At 36.7% G+C, this 15,552-nt stretch overlaps 1 protein-coding gene across 2 annotated transcripts in view; it reads left to right on the plus strand.

Annotated features, from left to right (window-relative positions):
• The window catches only part of LOC106877687 (uncharacterized), a 288,271-nt gene that overhangs the window by 244,914 nt on the left and 27,805 nt on the right, over positions 1 to 15,552 (plus strand). For both annotated transcript variants that reach the window (XM_089353047.1, XM_089353048.1), the window contains 4 exons: positions 935 to 999; positions 2,454 to 2,487; positions 6,856 to 6,920; positions 12,477 to 12,510. In XM_089353047.1, coding sequence (XP_089209173.1) covers positions 935 to 999; positions 2,454 to 2,487; positions 6,856 to 6,920; positions 12,477 to 12,510 — 198 coding nt within the window. The remainder of the gene's footprint in view (positions 1 to 934; positions 1,000 to 2,453; positions 2,488 to 6,855; positions 6,921 to 12,476; positions 12,511 to 15,552) is intronic.

The raw sequence follows: 15,552 nt of genomic DNA on the forward strand, positions 1-15,552 counted from the left end.
AGACATGTCAAGCTAAGCAGAGGTGGGGTTGTCCTTGCATACAGGCATGCTCACTGCATCCTTCTCTAGCTGAGCATTCATAATCTTGGAGGCTCATGGGTGTGAGTACCACATAAAATCCACCCAGTCTAGTGCCACGTATACACATCCATGCTGGTTATGCTTAAAAGCATCCAGTGCACTCTGTAAAGTGGTTGGCATTAGGAATTGCATCCAGCTCTTGAAACCATTCAAAAATAGAGAAATGGAGCCTGGTCGGCTCCTCTCAGACTGTCGAATGCATACCAGCATGGAAAACAGACGTTGAATGATGCTGATGATGATGATGATAGTTGATGAAGATGTAGCTGAGCAGATCAGATGACAGCATAACACCTTTCTTGAATTTCTGAATCCAAAATCATGCTGAGGTCTACATAGCTTTCCATCTTTTCATGTCTGATAAGACAACAAATAATATTTCAGTTGATTGGTAGAGGTAGCGTTTGTGGTTGGTAGGAGAAGTATCCATTCCTCCTTTCAAATATAAACTAACAGACTTACCACACAGCCACACCTTTTAGTTTTTTGCTAGATTTAAGGGAGATATTTGCTGCTATCTTTTAGTGACTGCATAGAGTCTTCTTTTTAGAAGGGAATATCAAAATCAGTTGACAGTGCAAAATTAAATGCCTTGTAGTATTATGTTACGTCCCTTTACTGCATCACTTCTCAAGTTAGGTAATATCCCCCATCAGTCAATGATTTCAGCTCTTTACTGGAAGTTAGAATGTATAGAGAAAAGGATAAGCTTTTTTTTAAAAGTGTTTCTGTGAGTCAGGTAATGTTTTGTTTCATTGAAGAGTTGTAACCAGTTCAAAAGAGAATTATTAATATCAAATCAGTGTTTTTATTATAAAGTCAAAACAAATGCTTTTATTGTAATCTTTTCTAGGAATATGAAGATTTTGTGAAGGAAGTGAACGAATATCCAGAAACTTTCGGACGCAGACAAGCCAAGTAAGTGAATATATAACATTCTGCTTAAGTTTGATTTTGACTTTGAATTATGAGGAGATCTTGATGTATAAATATGATAACGATATAAGGAAATATAAACATAATTAAGGGATCAGCAACAGTTGCTTCACCACATACCGAAATTCAGAAATGTAGGTTTTTACTATTCTGATTCAGAAACACGTCTATGATTAACTAAGACTGGTTAGTTTCGTTGTTTTTCGTCTTGTTTTGCCTTTGTGAGTTACAAGTATTGCTATCTGTTGGAGTTTTAGCACTTTTCTAAATTTCGGTATGTGGTGAAGCAACTGTTGCTGATCTCTTAATTATGTTTATAAATTTAAAAGAAATTTTTAAATAATTTCTTTACCGATAATGGTTTTTACATACTGAACTACTTGATAAAAATTATTAATTATTAATTTATTAATAAATTAATAATCCTTTACCCTATATTTGTAACAAGGAAATATAAATGTAGGAAATAGTAAGAGAAGCCATGACATTGTTTATATGAGACAACATGGAATCTATATGTTCATTATTTCAACTTCAGTAAGTCCTGGTTATGCAACTTTTAATACACTATTTTTGTTTGTATGTACTTAACTGCAGGACAAAAGGCTCAAGCCTATTCCATACACCCACAGAACAGAGACAGGGGAGAAACAGAATAAGGGAGTGGGATTTTCAATTCAGAATCATTTCTTTCTCCAGTTCACATTGAAATAATGAACTTTAGTCAAGAACAACAGAAATGAATTGAACTTTCTTAACTTCTTTGCTTTAGTGTCATTGTGCTGTGTAAAATATCTTAGGACACATCCACAGTGTCTCTGTCTCTATAATTGGGGAAGGGTTAAATCAAAGGGCTTGCAACCTCTTCTTAAAATGCCTGAGATGCTACCAAAACTGACCAAGGACTGGCCAGTGTGCAGTATAGAATGGAGATAAGGAAGAATCGCTTGTTATTCAATGACAAAAGTCTTTCTCTAGAGTAATTTATAGAAGCTTAATTTGAATGAATGAACATGAGTTTCAAGCTTAATTAATGAAAATTTGAAGCATTTATAATACTTTGTGATATCATTTATTCATTTGTTCCTTTTGGAAAACCAAGATGCTTTACCTATTAGCAAGAGTCATGCTCTTGTTAAAAAGCCAGTTAAAACATACCTAAAACTGACGTTCACTCACCATGGCTGCTTTTGCTGACAGAGAAATCTTAGTACACTAAATACATTCCAGTTTGATACTCTACAGACATCCACAAATATGATGCCTGGTGATAATCAGAGATTGAACCTGTTCAAATGTATTGTAGATTTAGATTAAAATAATAAAATGTACAAACACAAAATAACAGTTCTGTAATGGTTCCGTTTGTGCATTGATGTAGAAATAATGATGATGATTGTGATGGTGTGATGAAAATATGTTTGTTTCTTTTGCAGAAGATATGCAGCGAGTCTCTTTAAAGAGCGTGAGGTTAGTTGATATGATTTATTTACAATCCAATATGTTGGTGGAGAGATTCAGGCATCTGGTAGAAGGCTTTGCGATATTTGTCTTGGTTGTCTACATTCTGAGTTCAAATATCAATGCAGTTAATTGTACCTTTCCCTTTTTGAATTTGGTAATAATAATAATAGCAGTCTAGGATTGTTAAAACACTTGATTGGATGCCTTGTGATATCTCATCCTGCCCTTTCCCTTCTCACAGCCATACTGTGAAACTGTATTGGCCTTTGTCTTTTCCTTAGATAACATTGTGCTGTAGACAGAGGGAGGCTTCAATGTAGATGCAACAGCTGGTCTTCTACACAGTTTCCATCTACCAAATTTTATTCACAAGAAATTGGTCAAATAATTACTGTGGTAGAACACACTTGCCCAAGGTGCTGTGCATTGGGATTGAATCAGGAACCATATAGTTTCAAATTGAATATCTTTGCCAGCCATCCATGGCCACTTCCATTTAAAATACAGCCATCCACTTTCACACCCACAAAGCAGGCACAAGCATTGATATGCATTAAAAAGTTTACTTAGCAAGTATGTGATTCCAGCTTCAATCTCAATATTCAACCCCTAATCTGGTGGGGTCAAGCCAAATGTCGTGTATGAAATTTGGTAGCAGCAAGCTCTTAGAAAGCTCTCTTGCATAAACTTTACTTGTTCTTTGGTGTTAGATTTGATCCCTACTCCATTCTAATACCATCAGCTGTACTTTTGATGCGTTCAGTGGAATTCCTTCTGTAGTAAGCATTCACTTGAGATAAATGGTCTGATGATACCAAACAAGTGATGGTTTCATCCTCACCTTTTCCTACCATTGATGGAGGTCCTGCAAAAGTGTCCTTTTTGGGTTTAGTCATAAGAAACGTTCTTTTGGGATAATAGGTCTACTGGATCAGGACTGGCCTGGGGCTAAACAATTACTAAAATTCTTAAAATAACTAATTTGTTATTAAATCTGGTATTATTTAATTATAAACTGCTGAAATAGATACACCTGCAGAAATGCTATGGTTGTAGGAATAAACTATTGGGTCATGGGATCAAAACCAGCCAGGTATTTAGTCTGTATTTGTTTTTCTTTGGTGAGGCAAAGTATTTCTCTCTACTTTGCTTCTGTCTGTGTTGCTGTAGAAATAATGTTATAGATACTTTAGTAATATGAACTGAAACATACCAGCATCTTAACCCCAGAGGTTTTTATCTCTCTTTTGTTCCATTTCATGCAGGCAGAGCCCTTCAATGCACCTTTCTCTTTTATCATTTACTTGCTTCACTCATTAGATTGCAACAATGCTGGGACACCGCCCTGGAGAATTTTTAGTTGAATGAATTCACATGAGTAATTTTTTTGTTACTCATTGTATCGGTCTGTTTTGCCAAACTGCTAAGTTACAAGGATGTAAACACACCAACACTGCTTTTCAAGCGCAGACATAGACACACACACATACACATGCGTATATAATGGGCTTCTTTCAGTTTCTACATGCCACAATTAACAAGGCTTTGGTTGGCCCCAGGCTATAGTAGAATGTGTCACATATTGGGTCTGAGCCCAGAACCATCTGGTTTGGAAACTAACTTCTTACCTGACTGTTGTGTGTGCTCTCATTTGTAATAAAATTTAATGCTTTTAATTCCCTAATGCTCGTAAAAGTTCCTACAAATACATGTTTAACCCTTTAGCATAGCATTTAAACTGGCTATATCCAGCCCAAATATCCTACCTGTCTTATGTTCAAAACCAATGACCTGTTACCTTTTACACCTAACCTACAATGTCATTTTAAAAATGTACTGTCATACCATTGAAGGTCTCAAATATATGAGATAATGCATGATTAATTCAAAACAATATAGATAATTAAGCATTGCATTTGACTGGATAATCTGTTAAATGGTTAACAATAAACCTGCAAAAACCTTCGACATTCTGTCATCTCTGAAGGTTTTTCTAAAGACTTAAGAATTCATTTAAGAAATAAGGTAAACAATATCATTAGCCTACCTGTGGCATCACATTAGGTAACAAGGTGCAGTTTCATCTAAGTCACCTGTTCTTTCTGGCATGCTTTTAACTAGAGATGTCATGACTGAGATTTCTCTTGTTTTAAACCAAAATATTTAAAAGATTGGTTCCTGGGTGACTTTACTGAGAATTCCCTCACTTTCATGCATTTGGACCAAATCAGTATTTCCTCTCCACCGATTATTGTTTACCTTCAGTTATTCAGGTTAAACATCCTACACTGAAATTCTTACAAGTCTGAGGCAGGGCTACCAAAATGCCATGGAAACTAACTTGCCTCATCTAACAAACTTATAAAAAAATCATAAAAGTATTGTCTTTCTTTTGGATCATTGTCTGAAATTGAAGAACTTCATATAAGCTGATGCCATTTGAAAGATGATAGTTGATGACAATTTGGTTGCTATAATTAAGCAAATGGAATGATTATATGCTGCCTTCTGTGAGGGTCCTTCTCTGTTAGGGACTAGAGATTAGATTTATTTCATTTGCCAAACATATTTTGCTTCCCTACGTTGTCTTGGAATTCTACACCTCTTTTGAATATTGGTAATTTGGTGCAGCATTAAGAGGAAGAGACTTGATGGTCTACAAGATTTTGATATACTAGTTTAATGTTTACAATTTCTGAATTGAAATGCCAGTGAGTTCAGTGTAGCATTCCATTTATTGAAGCTTGATAACACAAGTAAAGTTGTAGAAGATGTGTTGGTAGCAGTACTCACTACAGCTTTGATATTGAAACTAATGAAGGAGAAAGCCTTTGTTTCTTGTATTGGATTTGTATTCAATTTTCTGGTTTTGTTTATTGTTTACTTCCAGGTCAGTTCTAATATTGACCTTAGGCTCAGTATTGTTGAAGCTGTAACCATTCTGTATCCTTATTTCCACCGAAACCACTAATCTAGATGCTACAAATTTCAATACATCCAACATTCTTTTTTTTTATTCTCGAGGAAATTTTGAGGAGATTTTGCTGTCACTTCTAATAAAGCAAGTGACTGGTCTGAGGCTCCTTTTTAGGAAGTGGGTAACAAAATCAGAACAATTCTTGATACATATCCTTACAGTAGTTTGTTACAACCCATCGAAGTCTTCTTTCAAAGCCACAGGCATCCTTTTGCCTTTCATCCTCCCAAGGTTCATAGAATAAATACAAGTGAGATACTAGGGACAAATATGTAGATTATGTCACACCTACAATGTTTGTGATTACATAGCTGTATTAGAAATCATTGTGTCAGTTTTAGTAAGCCATAGAGTTGTTTGAAATAATATGTTCTGGAATTATTTTTATATTCCTTCCCAGTCTTGTTTTGAATCATACATCATAGGCGCAGGCGTGGTTGTGTGGTAAGATGCTTGCTTCTCAATCACATGGTTCTGGGTTCAGTCCCATTGCATGGCATGACAAGCAAAAATGCTATGAAAATCATAGCATTTTTGTTTCTCTTAATAACTGACGAGATGCCGGAGCAGATTTCTGTCCCAACATCCAAAACTCAGAGTTTTATTATGGCAACCGAATGACTGTCACATATTATATTACAGATATATGTGTATATATATATATATATTATTATCATCATCATCATCATAATCGTTGTCGTCATCGTCATTTAACGTCCCTTTTCCATACTGGCATGGGTTGGACAGTTTGACTGAGGACTGGCAAGTCAGATGGCTGTACCAGGCTCCAATCTGATCTGGCAAGGTTTCTACAGCTGGATGCCCTTCCTAACACAAACCACTCTGAGAGTGTAGTGGGTGCTTTTTATGTGCCACTGGCACGAGGGTCAGTCAAATGGTACTGGCATCGACCACACTTGAATGGTGCTTTTTACTTGCCACTGGCACAGGAGCCAGTCAGGCAGCACTGGCAATAACCATGCTCAAGTGGTGCTTTTTACATGCCACTAGCACGGGACCAGTCAGGCAGCACTATGCCTGTGTTTTTTGCCCGGCCATTGCTTGATAACCGATGCTGGTGTGTCTATGTCCCCATAACTTAGCAGTTCAGGAAAAGAGACCAATAAGTCCTGGGGTCGATTTCTTTTACTAAAAATCGCTTTAAGGCGGTGCTTCAGCATGGCCACAGTCAGATGACTGAAACAAGTAAAAGAATAAAAGTATGCCACACTTGATGCTACTGTGGACATCAAGAAACAAAACAACAGAAGTGTTTCTCTAAGTCAGATAATGTTTAGTTTCATAGACGAGTCATATGCCAGCTAAAAACTATAGATATAATGTTCTCAATTTTATGAGGCTGTCACTACAAATTCTTTATTTGTGAACATTTCTAGGAATATTGCTTCTTGGAGAGCAAAATTCAAAGCTTGCCAGAAATTATTCGAAGTTCACAGATCACGTAAGTAATTTTATGACATCTTTAATTTGAATTTTATTTGTAATTCGATGCAAGACTACAATCCATGAATATGATGACATAAGCAGATATGCAGAATCCTGTTCATCTAGTTTTTATTACATTTTTTTTAATATTTATATTTAACTACAAGATTAAAGATATAAGGCCCAAGTGCATACAGAGATAAAGGAAGAAATTTTCAGTCCAAGCTCAATTTTACTTCACAGTTTCTTTGCATTTGAAATTTAAAATGTTAAAATAAGATATTTTCACAGATTGAAATGGTCAAGTGGGATAAAAAGAAAAAATTGAATTGAATAATGTTTTAAATTATACTGAAATTCAAATTTACATGAAATGTTGGAGGAACTCCACCAATTTTAATTTGAAAGCTGGGTTTTATGAATTTGAAGGCTTGGAAATGTCACTATTAAAATTGATAAAAATGAGAGCAGCTATCCAAATAGATAGCAGCTTGGTAGATAAAGCTATGAAGGATATGAAGACAAGGAAAGCCCCTGGCTCATCAGGTGTCACCACTGAGATGCTTAATATATCTGGCAAAGTGGGAAATGGTCTAGTCACCTGTCTAGTTAATCAGGTTGTCCATGGGGGAGTCATACTCAATAGTTGCTGTAACAGCATGACAATCAACTGCTACAATGGTAACGGTGATGCCTTAGACAGAAATAATTTCAGAACTTTCAAATTGTTAGACCAGGCAATGTAAGTTACAGAGAATATCATAGCTAAACTAACTCGGAAGTGAGTCTAAATGAGATACAGTTTGGTTTTGTGCCAGGGAGGAGCACTACTGATGCTATATTTCTGGTAAAATTCTGTACCTGACTCTTGTTGACATGGAGAAAGACTTTGACAGTGTTCCCTGCTCCCTTATCTGATGGTTAATGTGGAAGCTAGGAATTGATGAGTGGTTGGTGAGTCGTACAAGGATGCTGCCAGTAACAGGAAATTTGGCAATGAGTCATCATCATCATTTAATGTCCACCGTCCTTAGCTATGAATTCAGTGTACAGGTAGGAGTTCACCAGGGATCAGTTCTCAACTCACTTCTTGATCATTATAGTCCTCCAGGCCATAACAGAAGAACTTAAGATGGGCTGCCCTTGGGAGCTCTTCTATGCTAATGACCTTGTTCTTATAGTTGAATTACTATCAGAACTAGAGAAAAATTCCAGCTGTGGAAGCCAGATCTGGAAGATAAGGGCCTTAGAGGTAATTTTGCTAAGACCAAAGTCTTAGTAAATTGAACAGACAAATCACAAGCCCTTCAAGGAGATGGCCTTGCTCAATATGCAGAAAAAGTGTAGGTAGAAGCTCCATAACATGTACCCAGTGCAAGCATGGATACATAAGAAATGTAGCTGTATCGGAGGAAGGTTAATAGAGAAAGTAGTCTCTGTGTGTTGCAGATGTGTAGACACAATAAACACTAGGAATGTACAAAGAATTGACTTCATTAACTTTCCGAGGATGTATTTAGAAGTAGTAGATAGCTTCTGTTACCTCGATAACCAAGTCAGCAGTGGAGGAGGAGGATGCTCTGAGAGCATAGCTGCTAGAATAAGAATGGGTTGGGTGAAGTTGAGAGAACTTCTGCCTTTGTTGATAACAAAGGGTCTCTCCCCTCAGAGTGAATGGCAGATTGTATGATGCCTGTGTGTGAACAGCCATGCTACATGGCAGTGAAACGGGCTGTGATTGCAGAGGATTTGCAAAGGCTTGAAAGAAATGAAACTAGCATGCTCTGCTGAATGGATAATGTCAGAGTGTGAGTGTCTTGAGAGAAAAATTGGGTATAGGAGGCATCAGATGTAGTGTGCAAGAGAGAAGACTGCACTGGTATTGCTATGTGTTGCATATGAATGAGGACAGATGCATAAATAAGCACAGTTCACTAACTGTGGAAGAGGTAGACCCAGGAAGACATGGGATGAGGTGGTGAAATATGATCTTTGGTTGTTGAGTTTCACAGAGACAGTGTCAAATGATTGTGACTTTTGGCAATTTGCTGTGCTTGAGAAGTTACATCATACTAAATGAAATCATAGGCATGACCAGTGCTGGTGACACATAAAAGGCACCTGGTACACTCTGTGGAGTCATTGGCATTAGGAGGGGTGTCCAGCTGTAGAAACCAAGCCAAAACAGACTGGAACAGACAGGTGGTGGTAGCAGCAGTGGTGGTTAAAAGTTGAAGAAAAGGGTTACTAACCTCTTTTTATAGAAAAACTGATATGTTGCTGGAACCATCCAAGGAATGACCAATGTACAGAGCAACACAGAACTAACTCAGTTGATTGACTTGAATGAGAATTTCAGGAATTTATAGAACTGTAATTTTAAATATTCTTTCGTTCGTTCTCTAATACTGGTTCCCTAGTAAATGACATGCAGCAAAATACCTTACTGCACAGTTCTCACATGACATTCCTTTGTTTCTTGGGATGTTTTTCTACAGGTCAGGCAGTCGATCTGCTGCCATCACCTTCCATGCTAAGGTTTCAGTATACTGTGACTGGATCTTGCAGCACCTACAGAGATGGTCTGGCGCTTTCTGTGAAGTATGTCTTCACACAGCTCAATTGTTTATCAGAACTGCTGTTCTGGATCAAATGGAGACCTATGGGCATCTGGCATCTGGAATGTAGCCCATCACCCATAGACCTCTCCTAGTTGGGCTATGCACTTCGTGAAATTTCCATGTTATTTATAGAGGAATAGTAGTAGGAAAGACATTCTTGAAAAAGCTCTGAGTACTAATGAGAGTGAACTAGCAGCTGTATCCCAGAAAACTTCTCTCTTGGGGACTGTGAACAATTTCCAAAAATCCTAGGCTCCCCTGTGCTATCAAGGTGGGACAATGGCTGGTTGAGATATACTCTACAAACGGAGAAGTACCATCAACTTGGATTATCCAAGATGCAGACATCAGGATCAGGAAGGCACAAGCATGGACAGCCTGTTGCAAACTAAAGAGGGTCTGCCAAAATCAAGCTGTTCATTGCAACTGTTGAATCAGTGCTTTTATATTGCAGTGAAACATGGATGCTGACAAAGAAATTGTCAAATTGGCTAAATGGGTGCTACACAAGGATACTACAAATGGCCCTAAGTCTGAAATGGCAGCAACGTATGACAAAGAAATGCCTTTATGGAGACTTGCTAAAAGTTTGCAAGGAGATCAAGCAAAGACAGCTGCAACTGTCTGGTCACTGCACGCAACATGCTGAACTGGAAGCATCTAAATTAGTGTGTGGAACCCACTTCATCATGATGTAAGAAGAGGAAAACGTCATCACACACTTACATTGACAACTTGATTGCAGATACCGGCTTGAAACATATCCAGGACCTAGAGGCAACGATGATGGACTGACAAGTGTGCAGGATGGACTTTGTTGCTGCAGCTTGGGTTGGAACCTGGCCATAATAATTACAATAAGATAGAGAGAGAAATAAAACCATTCTGCATACATGTGTTGAATGTTTGAGCCTTCTTGAAATGCCTGCTACTCTGGATGTCAGTAATGCTCATTCAACAACTGTTATGCTGCTTAGGACAATCTGTCTATAATGTGAGTCCATATTGAAGATCACACCATCACCTTCTTTTACTTGTAAAGGTGAGCTAGTTTTGCAAAAGTGTTTGTCTATGAGATAAGATTGAAAGGACAAAAGACGGATACTATTGTAGGAAAGTGGTTATACACCATTAGGTGTATACCTGCTTCCGTACATTAAATTTCTAGAAGAAACAACGGAATGCAGATTCTGAACAACACAACAATATTTATTTACAGTGGAATTCGGCTCACGCTTGGAGGGAATTCGGTTTCTGAGCCGCCCTCAATGCAGTTTTTGTGGTTATTTGAGTTGCTCTGGTGCTGAGTCGAGAGAGAGTTCTGTGGGACGTCTCGACGCAACGAAGATCAGTGAAGCAAGAGAATGAAAAGAGCGGGAACGTTTTGGATGTCGAACTCTACGCATGCGCATGAGACTCTTCCTGTGTGCCTTCCGGAACTAGTCCCTGCGCATGCGGGGATAAGCTTTCCGGAAAGTGAACAATAACAGTCGTCTGCTATTTAAGCGTCACTACACTATCATCTTTGGCAATGAAAGAATCTCTACATATTCATAACTTACTGCATTACAGGAAGAATAAATTCAACCCAGATGTCCAAAATGAAGTCTCTATAGGTTGCTCCAGCTGCCAGAAAAAAGAGCTAAATTTCATTGAAATCATATCCTATCATTTTAAAGCAGGAAGGACACATTGCATAATGTAATGCCAAATGTACTGTTTCAAAAAGCGACAAATTCATCATGGCTACAACATTTTTGATTATAGGTGTGCTGGATTAGAGCTGTGCTTGGGACAAAACATCAGCAACTACAACTAAGACTTATGTACTCCATCTGCTTCAAGATTATCTGTGGTGGTTGTTTGATAACAATATTTGTTTAAGAAGAAGAAAAATTGCTGTGCCAATGTGACATGTGAAACACTGCACAAAATGGAGATGAGCAATAGAGTGTACCAAGTGTTATTCTACATGTCAGACCTATGGTGGGTGTGATCCTCTTGTATGAAGGTTATGATTTCCATGTAGCTTTGGTTCTTTAATCTGTATGGTGTCCATTTACACCACAAGGACCACCAGAATATAAACTCCAGTCTGGCCTCATTCTTCATTACTCTAACACTCTACAGAACTACACAGATCCACAGTAACATGTGCACCTGGTGGTTAGGACAATCAGGATTTGTGAGGTTCCTGTAAGAAACTCCTTCTTATTGTAGAATTTAGTTGTTAGAATTTTCTTGTTATTTATCATTGCTATTTTATTGTTCACTCAATTTTTGTGTTCAATCGCACTTGTCCCTTGTGGTCAATAAAGAAATTATTATTATTATTTTCATTATCGTCTTCTTTCAATTTTGTTTCCATTTCTTGCCAAGTGTCTTCCTAACACCTAGAGCAGAGGAAATCACTGTATACATTGGTAGGCCATTAAAATAGATACACTGGATTGTTCATTTACAAAGCCATGTGAAAGAGAGAAAGAGGAAGAAAGATGAAGAGAAAAAGGAAAACAAAAAGTAAACAAAAAAATAAAGGGGAAAAAAGGGAAAGAAAATTCACAGTGACAATGCTCTTCCCAATACATGTGATGTAGCAGTTAAGACAATCTTTTGCACTTCCTGCAGGGATGGGAAGCCAGGGATCATTCTTGAATAATTTTCAGTTCCTTATTATTATTATTATTATTACTACTTAGCATGTCGGACGAAATGCTTAGCGGTATTTTGCCTGTCACTGCATTCTGTGTTCAAATTCCACCAAAGTTGACTTGACCTTTCATTCTTTCAGGGTCAATAGAATAAATACCAGTTGAACACTGGGGTCAATGTAATTGATTCATCCCCTATCCCAAAGTTCCTGCCCTTGCAGCAAAATTTGAAACCATTATTATTATTATTATTATTATTATTATTATTTTTATTATTATTATTTTTATTTTCCTTTGCAGAGAACTTGCGAAAAGTTATTTTGCATACAACGAGGTTAGTTGAATTTTATATATTTATATATTGTATAAGATAGCAAATTGACTGGTTATTAGAGTGTTGTCTAAAATGTCTTGCAGTATTTGTTCTAGCTCTCTATGCTCTGGCCTCATATACCAGTATATTTTCATCTATTCATGCTCAGTGAATGAATCACCAGCCCAAGTCCTGGTCACTCTATTGGTGGCTGAAGTTCTGGGGTCAATTTGTTTGATTAAACCCTCCAAGGCAGTGCTCCAGAATGGCCACACTCCTATAACTGAAACAAGCCAAAAATAAAAAGACACCAGATGGAATGCTTTGCAATGTCTCTGGGGCACCTCCTTTAAAAAGCTTTAGTTGAGTGAATCAACCTCAGTACTTACTTGTTCTATTGGTCTCTTTTGCCAAACTGCTAAGTTACAGGGATGTAAACACACCAACACTGGTTGTCAAACAGTGGTGGGGCACAATCACAGACAAAGACACATGTGTATATTTGTATGTGTGTGTGTGTGTATATATTTGTATGTATGTATATATATACATATATATATATATATATATATATATATATATATAATAATATTAGGGACAAAATCCCAAATTACAGGTAAAAACTCAATTAAAATCAATTTATAAAAAATTAAAATTGAATTGAGCTTTATAGATAAAATATATATAAAATATATAGTTTTAGGGAAAATAACCAAGTTTCAAGAACTCATCGATGAAAATCCACTATCACATATAGAAAAATTAATAATTAAAAGCACAATAAATGAGTATAATATAAAGTAAAGTAAATATCATAAGATAAATATAATAAAAAGATTACACGTGTTTCATAACTAATTTTCAAATAGAAAAGAAATTTAAATCGATTAAAATCAATTGAAATTATCGAAAATAAATTCTATTCAAAAATATAGCTACTCGTCAGATCGTAAGTAGAACAATAATTATATATATCTCAACCAACAATAAGTACCAAATGAATTAATATGAAATACTTATTATATAAAGATAGAAAAATTATTAAAAATATCATAACATCAAAATAATAACCATTCAATAATCATCCCTTCATCCATTATAATAACATGTATATTATATACAAAAAACATCTTACATAAATTATCATTGTTTTAAATTATCATTGTTTTAAATACAATTTGAACGAAGTTTAAGTTTAAAATAATAATGAAGATAAAATTAGTACATATTTAACCGGTGTAATAGTTAAAGCTATACTATTTGAAGCTAAAGACATTTATTTAATTGTAATTAAAAATCAATTGAATAATAGAAAAATACAAGATTATTTATTTCTACAAACGTAATAATAAAAATATGAATGAAAAAATTATGAATGGAAAAATTAGGAAAGAAAAAATTATTAAGAATAAAAGATTAAACTTTATATATATATACAAAGTTTTAATTTTAAAAAATCTTTAACGATATTATAAACTATAAAGATTAATTATTAATCAAAGATAATCGAAAATATATCAACACTATTCAAATCGAAGTTCTAATATTATGTTGAAACGAAACTATAACTTCTAAATAATTTAGTGTTAAATAAGTTATCTATTAAAAATAATCTATAAAGAACCAAATGAATAATATAAAAAACAAGAATACATATTTTCAAATAGTAGAAAATCTTTAGCAAAGTAAAAAACAGTACTTATCCAAATTTTTCCGTAATTCCTGATTATTAATTTTTCTATATGTGATAGTGGATTTTCCTCGATGAGTTCTTGAAACTTGGTTATTTTCCCTAAAACTATATATATATATGTATATCATCATCATCATCATCTAACATCCATTGTCCATGCTGGCATGGGTTTGACAGTTTGACCAGGGCTGACAAGCTGAAAAGCTGCACTAGACCCCAGTGTGATTTGGCATTGTTTCTACGGCTGGATGCCCTTCCTAATGCCAACCACTCTGAGAGTGTACTAGGTACTTTTCACATGCCACCAGCATCAGTCAGCCACTTTGCCCCTGTGAGGCCCAACACTCAAAAGGTGCTTTTTGCATGCCAGTTACATGACACCAGCATTGATGACAACTACAATTTCACATGGCTTGATGAGTCCTCTCAAGCACAGCACATTGCCATAGGCTTCAGTCACTAGTGAAGCTCAGAGTTTGAAGATCATGCCTCAGCACCTTGTCCCCTGTCTTCCTCTACCGCAGGTTCTCTCCACATTTAGAGATCAGTACTTCTTTACACAGCTACCCTTATACATATACATCACATGACCAATGCAGTTGTCTCTCTGTGCACACCACATCTAGTTCCTCTTATGCCAGTTTCCTCTCAAGATGCTTACACTCTGTCGAACATGCACACTGGCATTGCACATCCAGCAAAGTGTACTGGCTTCATTTCTGCCAACCCTACGCATGTCCTCAGCTATCACAGCCCATGTTTCACTGCCATGCAGCATAGCTGTTTGCACACAGGCATCAAACGATCTCCATTTCACTCTGAGAGAGAGGCCCTTTGTTGCCAGCAGGAGTAGGAGCTCTCTGAACTTTACCCAGCCTAATCTTATTCTCACAGCTACGCTCTTGGAACATCCACCTCCACTACTAACTTGGCCTCCTAGATAATGGAAGCAGTTGATGGAGTCTATTTTCTGTGCATTTTTAGCATTTATTGTACCTGTGCACCTTTCACATACAAAATTAGTCTCCCTGTTAACCTTCCTCTGATGTTGCTGCACCTTTGTGTCTTGAATTCCTCTGTTATTGCCCGGATGACTATGATGAACAAGAGGGGAGTACTGATCCTTAGTGAACCCCTACTTGTACGCTGAATTCTTTGCTGTACTCATTGCCCACCCTCACCTTGCTGATAGTGTCCCTGTACAAGGCTTCTGCGGCTCTCATCAACGACTTGTCTATCCCTAGTTTCCGCATTGACACCAGATAAGGGATCAGGGGACCCTGTCAAAAGCTTTCTCTATGTCAACAAACGCCAGCTACAGAGATTTTTCTTTGGACAGGTTACCTTACCAGAAATATAGCATCAGTGGT

The sequence above is a fragment of the Octopus bimaculoides genome, chromosome 5 (genome assembly GCF_046866305.1).
Source record: "Octopus bimaculoides isolate indiv1 chromosome 5, ASM4686630v1, whole genome shotgun sequence".
Lineage (NCBI taxonomy): Eukaryota > Metazoa > Mollusca > Cephalopoda > Octopoda > Octopodidae > Octopus > Octopus bimaculoides.